General features: G+C 49.0%; 1 protein-coding gene across 2 annotated transcripts in view; it reads left to right on the top strand.

The window, feature by feature from the left end:
* Positions 1-4,918: 4,918 nt before the first annotated feature.
* Positions 4,919-11,498, top strand: part of LOC146302632 (A-type potassium channel modulatory protein KCNIP1-like) — a 20,660-nt gene continuing 14,080 nt past the window's right edge. Inside the window, exon 1 of one of the 2 annotated variants that reach the window (XM_084699116.1) lies at positions 4,919-5,006. In XM_084699116.1, the coding sequence (XP_084555242.1) occupies positions 4,919-5,006 (88 nt within the window). Of the gene's footprint in view, positions 5,007-11,091; positions 11,150-11,498 lie in introns of those variants that run through there. The other variant, XM_084699119.1, reaches the window with a different exon arrangement.

The following is an 11,498-nucleotide window of genomic DNA, read 5'->3' on the forward strand; positions in this document are numbered from 1 at the left end:
GGCCTATCTGCCTGTGTCTTACTCCACTGTTTCTGGTACTGTTAACCTTCTTCATTCTGAAATGTGCTGAGTGTGATGGATAGCTTTTCACATGAAGGGAGGAGGGGGGACACAGCTGGTGTGTTGTCCACTGTGGTAAACTGTGATGTGGTTGCCAGCAAATGTATTTTTATATTGTTCGATATGAACCATGGATTAAATTGTAAAATGGTATCCATTGGACTGTATAGAAGATAATAAATGTTTCTATGACTCCCTGGTCTGGTTCATCTTTCACTGTCACCTCATGGTGCCTTCCTCCCCACCAGAGGGCAGTCCTCACTGCTCTGAGACTCAGGATTGCTTGTGTTCACGACTCTGTTGCATTAGTGTGGGTATTACACAGGTTTCATGTTCCTTCAGTGCAAATGCGCCAGGATCTCCCTCTCTCTCTCCCTCTCTCTCTCTCTCTCTCTCTCTCTCTCTCTCTCTCTCTCTCTCTCTCTCTCTCTCTCTCTCTGTCTCTCTCTCTCTCTCTCTCCTCTCTCTCTCTCTCTCTCTCTCTCTCTCTCTCTCTCTCTCTCTCTCTCCCTCTCTCCCTCTCCCTCTCTCTCTCTCTCTCTCTCTCTCTCTCTCTCTCTCTCTCAGACACCCCCGCCACACACACACAGCTGCAGCATTGGATGCCAGAGTATCTTAATAATCTCCTGCTGTGCTCTGTGTGAGCCTCTGAGGGTCTGGAAACACGCCTGCTCAGCAGAAATGCAGAGAGACGCAGTACCAGGTGTCGAGATAAGCACTGACTTCCTCGCACACCTCTCCTCACTTATCACACACACACACACACCCACACACACACACACACACACACACACTGCTGAGCACAGCACACTTCTTGCCTCAGAAAGATGAATCAGGCCGTGCAGCGATCATAAACACTGAGACCGCAGCTGCCTGCACAGCTACCTTCTGATCTAGGAGATCTCTATCAATCTGCTCACACACACACTCACACACACTCCCTCCTCTTGTGTGTGTGTGGACGTGTGCTGTTGGGGGTCTTGATTGCTGAAGCTAATGACCTCCCACTAATGAAGATCAAGATGATGTAACGACACCCAGCCATCATGTAGGTCAGCTGATTGCACAGGTTACATGGAGGGAGGGAGGGAGGGAGGGAGGGAGGGAGGGAGGGAGGGAGGGAGGGAGGGAGGGAGGGAGGGAGGGAGGGAGGGAGGGAGGGAGGGAGGGAGGGAGGGAGGGAGGAGCAGGAGGAGAGAGAGGGAGAGACATGCTGATTTGAGACACAAGGGAGAAGCAAATAAGTATAGATGAATTGTTACATCGACGCCGCTTCACTAGTCTTTCAAAACACCTTCTGTGTGTATGTTTGTTTGTGTATTGGGGTGTATATGTGTGTGTGTGTGTGTACTTAACCGACACAGTACAGTGTCTCTGACAGCGACAGCTGGGCCCAGGCCCCACATGGAGTTCTGGGACACTTGGTTTGACGCTAACAGACACCTCTGGAACTTTCCTCAAAGTGTTTGTTTCTTGCAAACGTGCGTATGTTTGTACTGAAAGCATATCACTCCATGTGTTGTGTTGTGTGTCTGTGTGTCCGTCCAGTGTCTAGTGTTTGCAGACAGACAGCTGTCAACTGGGTCCCTCTAGGAGATGGGAGTAGGGGGGGCTGGTCAAGGAAGGAGAGGGGATGAAGAGGAAGGAGAGGGGATGAAGAGGAAGGACACTTCTCCTCCCCCCAGGGGGCAGAGCTGAAGGCTCACACCCAGAATGGAGCTCCCAAACTGGGCTTCTCCCGGCAGCCTTGCGGGGTGATTACTGTCATCTGTTGTTTTTACACCGTTGCCGTCAAGCAACAGTGAATATTAGGACGATTACCTTTTCCTTGATCGTTTATACACGCAGTGTTTGGGTGTGTTCGGGGGGGGGGGGGTTCTGTGGAATGTGTGAACAACAGGGGGAAGGGCGATCATCGTCTTTTTGCCTTTCTTTGTGTTCACACAGATTTGCCATTCTTTGTCTCCCTACCTCTCTCTCCCTCCTTCTCTTCCTCCCCCTCCCTCCCTGCCTCCATCCTCTCTCTCTTCTCTCTCTCTTTGTGTTCTGGCCTTATCGGTCCATCTCAATGCTGGTATATTTGGAGGCAAAAGACTATCTGTATGTGTTCAGAGAACTCCTTTTCTTTTCTCATTCCCCTTCTTCTCTCCCTCCGTATCTTTTCCTCAACCTCTACACCCGCCTGCGAGTCCAGATATATCACTAACCTTCTTCCACAAGATCCATGTGTTCTTTTCCCTGCTCCTCTCTCTCTCTCAGCTTGCTTCTACGTTCCCTCCCTCTCGTTCCCTCTCCCCCCCTCCCCTTTCCCCCTCGTTTTGTCTTTCTTTGATATCTCTCCCATCTTCCCAGATCACAATTTCCCTTCCTCTCCACCCCTCTTTGTAAGTTGTGCCTCTCTCTCTATATATATATATATATTGTCTCTCTTTCCTCATTCAATTACGTTTCAAAAGCTTTATTGGCGAGGCGAACTGAAGAAACTCCATCTCTTGCTCTCTACTCCGCTGCGCTCCTCTCATCTCCTATGTTTCCCCCCACCTCCCCTCCCTTCTCCATGCTAATCATCCGTGGAGCCTATCAGGTAAGCCTCCCCCTCCTGCCAGGCTCCAGAGAGAATTTCCTCCGTTAATCCATGCGTAAACAAACATCAAACCAACAGCCTTCTAATTTGGGAAGAGACAAGCAATTAGTCAGTAGTACACCCTTAGTTCGGTCTGTAAACGAAGCCTTAATCTCATTAATGAACTACAATAGAGGAGGTGATGGAGAACCATGTTTATGTAAAGTCTCTGTCGGCAATCTCTCTGTGGTTAATAACCAAATAGAGGGGTCCTGTGGAAACAGTTCTGCACTTATCCTTTTCACCAGATACGCCCTACTTCTTAAAGCACCCCATTAAGTAATTTCCCCCTCCTTTACGACTTTTCTAAACAAACTTAGTTGGCTCCTCTTCTCTCCCCTCCTCTTTCTTCTCTCCTCTCTTCTCTTCTCCTCTCCTCTCCTCCCCTTCCCTCTCCTCTACTCTTCCCTTCTCTCCTCTTCTCTCCCCTCATCTCCACCCCTTCCCCTTCCTCTTCTCTCCACCCCTTTCCTCTCCTCTCCTCTCCACCCCTCCTATCCACCCCTTCCCTCTCTTCTCCTCTTCTGTCCTCGTCTCTCCTATCCACCCCTTCCCTCTCCTCTCCTCTTCTGTCCTTATCTTTCTTATCCTCCCCTTCCCTCTCCTCTCCTGGGTAGTCAGAAGGATAAGCCACGATGTGTCTCCAGATATGAGGCTCAGTAGATCCTTTTGTATTGATCCAGCAGTATTGCCAACTCCTGCCAAGTCTGACTGCATATAAACCATAGTGTTTATGAGTGTGCGCCCCTACCCCCTCCCTCCCTAATTCCTCTATCTCTCTCGGCCGACCCATTTTGGTTTCTGCCTCTTTCTTTCTCCTTATCCTTAGTTTTTTTCCTTCCTGTTTTTGCTCATCATTCTAGTCTTTCCCTGAGCATTGTTTGCTCCCTTCTCCATTACTCCTCCCTCCCGCTCTCCATTCCCTAACTATTATCCATCCTCTTCGCTTCTTATTCTTGCCTTTGGTCAAATTCTTATATTTGATTTAGGACTAAATATAGCTGGTAGAAAACTTATAAGATGACAGTTTCATCCTCACTGTTGTGTTGTCTTCTCTCCCTCCCTGTTCTCTGCCTGTCCACCAGTGGGGTAAGATGATGAAGAGCACTGTGTGTGTGTGTGTGTGTGTGTGTGTGTGTGTGTGTGTGTGTGTGTGTGTGTGTGTTTGTGTGTGAACTCTGAGTAAGTAGTGAAGATCAAAGTAATCTTGGTATCACCAACAGTTATCGAACAATTTATTTATTCTTTGACTGACAGTCGAGATTTCCTATTTTGCTGAGCAGTTGCAGAGCATATGCAGGCACTTAGTTCACACATGCAAACATTGATTGCTTCTGAATTTGTTTATGGCATAGAGTTAGATAGAGGGAGGTGAGAAAGAGAGAGGTAGGCAGCGATGTAGTGAAAGAGGGAGGGGACAAAATAGAGAGGGGGAGGCAGCAAGAGAGAGAGAGAGAGAGAGAGAGGGAGGGAGGGGGCAAAATAGAGAGGGAGGCATCAAGAGAAAGAGAGAGAGAGAGAGAGAGAGAGAGAGAGAGAGAGAGAGAGAGAGAGAGAGAGAGAGAGGGCAAAATAGAGAGAGGGAGACAGCAAAAGAGAGAGAGGGAGGGGGCAAAATAGAGAGAGGGAGGCAGCAAGCATGTGTGACAGAGCGGTATGCTCTGGTCTGCAACGTTGGGAACTGTCCACTGGTTGTGGTGCTGAAAGAGGACTACTTCTCTGGTACTTAGTAAAGAAGAGGATGAAAACGACAAGAAAGGATGGACGGAAGAGATGAGGAGGAATAATCTGAGGCACAGGGTCCTTTACTCTGAAGTCATTTACAGATTTGAATTTTTTTGAAGTGGATTTCCTTTACAATAGTACATTTTTGCAAAGATTAGATTAACTGTCTCTCTCTCTCTTTCTCTTTTCCTCTCTTTCACTCTCTCTCTCTCTCTCTCTCTCTTCTCTCTCTCTCTCTCTAACACACAGAGGACTGACAGATTTAGGATGAGAAAAGAGGAAAGGAGGAGGAGGTGGAACGCAAAATGAGATCATGGTTTTTTTGTTGTTTTTTTCATCTCAGAACAGAGAGGGGAGAGAGATTTAGGACAGGCTTGTCTCCCTGCAGGTTGTGTCTCTCCTGACTCCACGTTCACGTCCCATCTTTGCTCCAGTTGCAGAACTCCTCAGAACACTTCAGAACACTTTCAAACCCTGCTTGGCCCCCTTCGGCCCGGGTTTGCAGTCAGGATGTCGGGCTGTGCTCGTCGATGCAAGCGGGGCCTAGTGAAGTGTGCTCGGTCCCTGCACAAACTTGTCACCGGGACCCTTAACAAAGGTGAGTCACTGACCGCTTGGTGAGTGAGTGTATAGGCTATCCATCATGTCAAGTCTGTCACTGACAGGTAGATGTGTTTAAGTGTGTGCATGCCTGTGTATGTGTACATGCCTGTGTGTGCGTCAGCGTCATGAGTTATTTTTGTGCTAGTGTGCGTGTGTGCTTCGTAAACGTCCAGGCACACAGGGTGTGTGAGACAGTCAGTCAGGACACTGTTGTCATCTGGTTTGGATTTGGATGGACAGTTCATGTGGCTAACTTGTGCTGGGGCACGTGGTCTAGCATGGAGTCATGACAGTAAGATTCTACACCAAATCTACGCAATCTACTCCGCTGTCCTCGCTCTCATTCCATTTCACCCTCCTGTCTTTCCTGCCCTCTCTTGCTCCCAGACTTTCCCTGCTCTCTGTTCCCTGCTCTCTGGTTCCCTGCTCTCTGGTTCTCTGCTCTCAGTTCCCTGCTCTCTGTTCCCTGCTCTCTGGTTCCCTGCTCTCTGTTCCCTGCTCTCTGGTTCCCTGCTCTCTGTTCCCTGCTCTCTGGTTCTCTGCTCTTTGGTTCCCTGCTCTCTGTTCCCTGCTCTCTGTTCCCTGCTCTCTGTTCCCTGCTCTCTGGTTCCCTGCTCTTTGGTTCCCTGCTCTCTGTTCCCTGCTCTCTGATTCTCTGCTCTCTGGTTCCCTGCTCTCTGTTCCCTGCTCTTTGGTTCCCTGCTCTCTGTTCCCTGCTCTCTGATTCTCTGCTCTCTGGTTCCCTGCTCTCTGTTCCCTGCTCTCTGGTTCCCTGCTCTTTGGTTCCCTGCTCTCTGTTCCCTGCTCTCTGTTCCCTGCTCTCTGGTTCCCTGCTCTTTGGTTCCCTGCTCTCTGGTTCCTTGCTCTCTGGTTCCTTGCTCTCTGGTTCCTTGCTCTCTGGTTCCTTGCTCTCTGTTCCTGGTGGTTTGTGCTTCTCTCCAGTCCTCCAGAGGGAGGAAGGAGGAGACTGAGACGGAGGGAGCACTCCCTAACAGAGAGGAGCGATAAAGTAAGATAAAGAACCGAGCGTCATGTGATGAATGTGTGCAATATAACGTGTCGCCGCGGCAACGCTGCGGAGGAGGAGAAATGCAGACATTCCCATTCCCAATAAGGAGGCTTTTATGGTTTTGATTCATTATGGTATACGACTGTGTGAGTGAGTGAGTGAGAGAGTGCGCGTGTGCACGTGTTTGTGTGCATGTCATGTGTGAGTGAGGGCTTGTGTGTGTTCATGGGTTTATGTTATGGTGATTCATTATCTCATTCCAGTGCCTCTGTTGTTGGGAGAGAGGAGGCAAGGCAGGGGAGAGGCTCACTTACAGTACAGTAAGAGCCTGCAGGATGTGCTGCTGTACACACACACACACACACACACACTCACACACGGCGGTACAGCTGTACACGTACACATTCAGTATGTGACAGTACACACGCATACACACAGCAATTGCCTTCGTGGCTGGAGGATTTTGCATGCATAAAAGGGCACACACACACACACACACACAGACAGAGCCGTCTCGGTACTCAGAGAGCTGGCCCCCAGGTCACACAGAGATGAGGTCATCATGGGCCTGCTGCAGAGGTTCTGTTGGCCTAAATGGCTCCCTAAAAGCTGAACACAGACACGTGCATGATGACCTCATACACACTGTACCGGAACACAGAAAACCCTCTGCATACAAATACACCCATACACAAACGCAGTAATACTAAACACAAGCGCGATAAAAAGGAAAGGATTGGTAACATAAAGTCAGACATAAACACTTGCACACACGCATACACAAACACAGTAATGAGGAAATGATTGAAGAGATCTTGTTTTGGTTTAATATCAAGCACACTCTGTAACACATTAAGCCTGTTTATCTCTCTCTTTCTCACTCTCTCCTCCTGCTTGTTTATGGATTGCAAAGCTAGTGTCAAATTTAAATACAAATTACATAGATCAAAAACAGCTAGTTTCCCCAAAATGTTTATTCTTCACGGTTCCTTTAGTGAGTAGTTTTTTCGTGTTTTTAATTTGAACAGTGAGCAAAGTGTTTATTATAGTGATCCTTTATTGAGGAAGCCTACTCTTGTTTTCGGTGAACGTTGATACTAATGGAACTACACTGACCTCTAGTGGTGGAATGGAAACCTCGCTGCCGCTCGAAATAGTATTTTTCAGTATGGTTTTTTTTGTAACATCAACCGTACAATAGAAATAAAATGAACCATACCAACTCTCAAACAATCCAGACAATCCATATATTTTTTTGCATCCAAACATGCATAAAAATGCTAATATCATAATCCTAACCTCATCCGTATCTACACGTAACTATACCGTTCCAGCACCAGAGGTCCCACTTGGCTTGCCATCCACAAGAACACTCCTAATGCTCCCCAGTACTAACACCACATAGCCAGTTGTCATACCAACTCTCATCAGTTAACTCTACCTGGATGTGATCTTTATGAAATCCAGGCTTTCTCTCCATGGTGGTTTGTTTGAGTGTCTGTCTTATAAATACCAGCAGGGGAAGATAAAAGGTCAAAACGGGGTTTGAATCCTTATAGTGATTTACAGATCCTGACTAGGAAGTCCACCCTCTTTCTCTGATCATTATGGGTGTCCTTCAGAAATGCCAGATGAAATATTGAACTAGTTGTTCCGTCGTGCTTTTGCCTTCTGCCTTCCCTGGAGACAATATTTAGTATTTAGGCTGGTTTCTACGGCAAAGGAGAGAGAGAGAGAAAGAGAGAGAGAGAGAGAGTGAGAGAGAGAGAGAGAGAGAGAGTGAGAGAGAGAGAGAGAGAGAGAGAGAGAGAGAGAAAGAGAGAGAGATTGAGAGAGAGAGAGGGAGAGAGAGAGAGAGGAGAAGAGGAAGGAGAAAAAAGAGAGAGGAAGAGTGTGTGTGTCTATGTGTCTGCGTGTCTATATCTGTGTCTGTGGGTGTGTGTCTGCGTGTGTTTATACGGTATGTACAGTATTTGTGTGTGTGTGTGTGTGTGTGTGCGCACACACACAAACCTGCGCTCGATTGGCTGCAGGCTGGCTCCAAAATGCTGCCATATCCCTCTCATTGTGCCAGAGGGGAGCTTCCGATGTTGGATATGAAAGCGAATGCATAATGACTCAAATGGAAAGGCTTCCCAGCAGAGAGGTCACTCACTGTAACACAGTAATCAATCTGTAGCCTGCATACCATTAACATCTATTTGCTTCAGGCCTTGAGATTATAATTTTTCATCTCCCTGAATGAGAACAGGCAACAAGGCAGGGTCTTTCAATGCACAAACACACATACCTGTGTCTATGGACATGAGACATAAACACACACACACACACGTACACACACACACACACACACACACACACACTGGTTTCCCTCGGGAGAAGCAAAGGGTTGTGGACTTCTGAAGGGATGTGAAGAGTGTGTGTGAAACATGAATATAGAACGGGGGATATTTGATCTCAGCTGAAATATGGATCACCGTGTGGACATGGGTAGCTGCATGTGTTCTGTGAACACAGTCGGGATGAATAGCCATAACAGCCTGATTGAGGTTCAGAGTAGACTCCTTCTGTCCTCCTGTCTTTTCCGTCTCCTTCCCTCCTTCCATCCCTCTCTCATCCCTGCTCTGTCGAGTCTTGGTTCCAGTGGCCAGCACTGTGACAAGGAGCCAGCCTCCCAGGACAGCACACACAACATCTGCATTATTCACTCTGTCTCTTTCTCTCTATCTCCCTCCTCCGTCTGTCTCCTCTCTTTACTCGCCCTCCCTCTCTCTCCCCCTCTCTTTCTGACTTTCTCTTTCACCCCCCCCCCCAGCCCCACCCCTCCTCCGTATCTAAACGACTTTTGTGTAACTCTTAATAGAAGATGAAGAGCATGAATGGCGCAGAGATTCAGCTCCTCAGACTGACTGGCCATGGGAGAGGTGTCAGCCTGTGGCAGCAACCCTCTGTCATCACCTTCACACTCAGACATAGGGAGACTGGCTGGCCAACAAAATGTCTGTTGTTGTAGAAATTGTTCTATGGCTTGCTTCTGGTTCACTGTTGCGTGTTTACGAGCTGTTCCAGTCAATCTGGCTGCTTTGTAAGAAGCTTCACCAGACCTGACCTCAGTCAGTCCCCCGGCGTGTTTCATCAGACAATGTTTTCCCAACCACCTTCCCTTCCTGTGCGTTCTACACGGAGAGAAAGGGATTTGTGTATTTGTGCCAGGTTGTGTGTGTGTGTGTGTTTGTGTGTGTACAAGAATGAATGTGTCATTCCTCAAAGGTTAGCTCCCCAGTAAATTGCTGTCATACCAATTCACTCTGCTAGGGAGAGAGGGTGAGAGGGAGAAACAGAGAGAGGCGGAACACAGGAAGAAAGAGAGAGGGCTGACTGCATGGCTGACTGCATGGTTGACTGTATGGCTGACTGTATGGCTGACTGCGTAACCAAAATTATACTTTCACTTATACCCATATCTGTATCCAAGCCCTCAGCCTTCCAATTCTATTCCTCACCTCCCGCCTCTCCACCACCTCCCTTCCCCCCTCTCCACCACCTCCCTTCCCCCCTCTCCACCACCTCCCTTCCCCCCTCTCCACCACCTCCCTTCCCCCCTCTCCACCACCTCCCTTCCCCCCTCTCCACCACCTCCCTTCCCCCCTCTCCACCACCTCCCTTCCCCCCTCTCCACCACCTCCCTTCCCGCCCTCTCCCCAGAGTGGATCATCCTCCAAGGGAGGACAGCTGCAGGGTAATGAATGTGTTGGCCTAATGACTGGTAGATTGGCCTTTACGTCTGAGCTTAAATTGTTTTTCCTGGGAGAAGCCATGTTGGGAATCCCAATGGGGCTCCTGTCGATACGGGGAGCCCGACCCCGCCGCTCTCCCACCATCAGGGGGGGGTGGGGGGTGGGGGAGCAGAGTCGGGCTGAACGGCCCGCACCAGGACCAGTCCCATCTTGCCGTGGCGTGGCTGTGGTCATGGGTGCCCCATGCGTGTAGGAAGCATGTGTTGACATGTCTGTGTTCATGTCTGTGACGAGAGGCGATCGCTGGGCGATAGCTTCCACGTGTCAACACCAACAACAGCCGTCGCAGCAGACCTGGGAGGATGTCTGGTCACGTACACACACGTGCACACACACACGCACGAGTGCCCACACACACACACACACACGTAGACAGAGACAATCGCAGGCACTCAAAACCACTCACCATTGTCAGATGACGTGTCTGAAACATGGCTGAAGCACCCTCTCTTTTCCCTCTCTCTCTCTCTCTCTCTCTCTCTCTCTCTCTCTCTCTCTCTCTCTCTCTCTCTCTCTCTCTCTCTCTCTCTCCACTCAACCTTCCTCCCTCCACTTGGTCTGCATTTTCTCTCCGACGCACTACATCCGTCTCCTCCCTCCTCTATTCCTCCTCCCTCTCTTCTTCTCCTCCCCCAGGCTCTCTGTTGGCTGCAGGAGACGCTCGGCTTCCTCCCCTGAAAGCAACAGTGTGCGCTCCCTCTCTCCCCCGGGGACAAAGAGAGAGAGAGAGACAGACAGAGAGAGACAGAGAGAGAGAGAGAGAGAGAGAGAGAGAGAGCGTGAAAGCAATTGATGACAGTCAGGATGGCTGGAACCAGAGATCGAGAGAAAAGAGTGAGATGGGTGTAGGGGGAGAAGAAGGAGGGAGGGACAGAGCGTGAGAGAGGGAGGGAGGGGAAGATAGGGGTGTGAAATTAGGATTCAAAGCAGTGGGCATGTGCTTTCTCTCACTTACCCACACACACGCTCTCTCTCTCTCTCTCTCTCTCTCTCTCTCTCTCTCTCTCTCTCTCTCTCTCTCTCTCTCTCTCTCTCTCTCTCTCTTGCTCTCTCACACACGCTCTCTCTCTCTCTAACACATACGCACCACACACTCCCAAACACAGCCAGCCAATAGAACTGCGTAGGTTCCCCAGTTAGCGTAACGATCTCCAGGCTCGTACGGACAGAATGCTGATGTAGTAAGTTACAGACACAGGAAACAGACCCACAGAGCGCGCACAAACGCACACGCACACACAAGAGCAGACTCACAACACACTTGTTCTGAAAACATGGGGATCGTGGTAGGAACGTTTTCGATGCAAACCAAGCAGGTGAACTATCGGAAAGGTAAGAGCTGCACTTCTTGTCTGGAGTGTATGTGTGTGTGTGAGGGAGAGAGAGATAGGGATGTAAGCTCAGAGTATGTGAATGAGAGGGGGAGAAGAGACTGATGAATGTTTGTATGTCTTAATGGAAGACCTTGTGTGTCTCAGGTCTAAGCCTCAGGCAAGTGTTGATCACTTACATCTCTACGGAGAAGAGTTGGATCATTACATTAGCCAACCAATAATTAACTATTAGTTAATTACATTTTTAATACAGTTGTTTCCTATTGTGGAATTGGGGAGAGAGTGTGTGTGTGAGTGAGTGAGTGAGTGAGTGAGTGAGTGTGTGTGTGTGCGTGATTTGCTCAAGT

This window comes from Hypomesus nipponensis, chromosome 1 (genome assembly GCF_054491055.1).
Source record: "Hypomesus nipponensis isolate SF chromosome 1, ASM5449105v1, whole genome shotgun sequence".
Lineage (NCBI taxonomy): Eukaryota > Metazoa > Chordata > Actinopteri > Osmeriformes > Osmeridae > Hypomesus > Hypomesus nipponensis.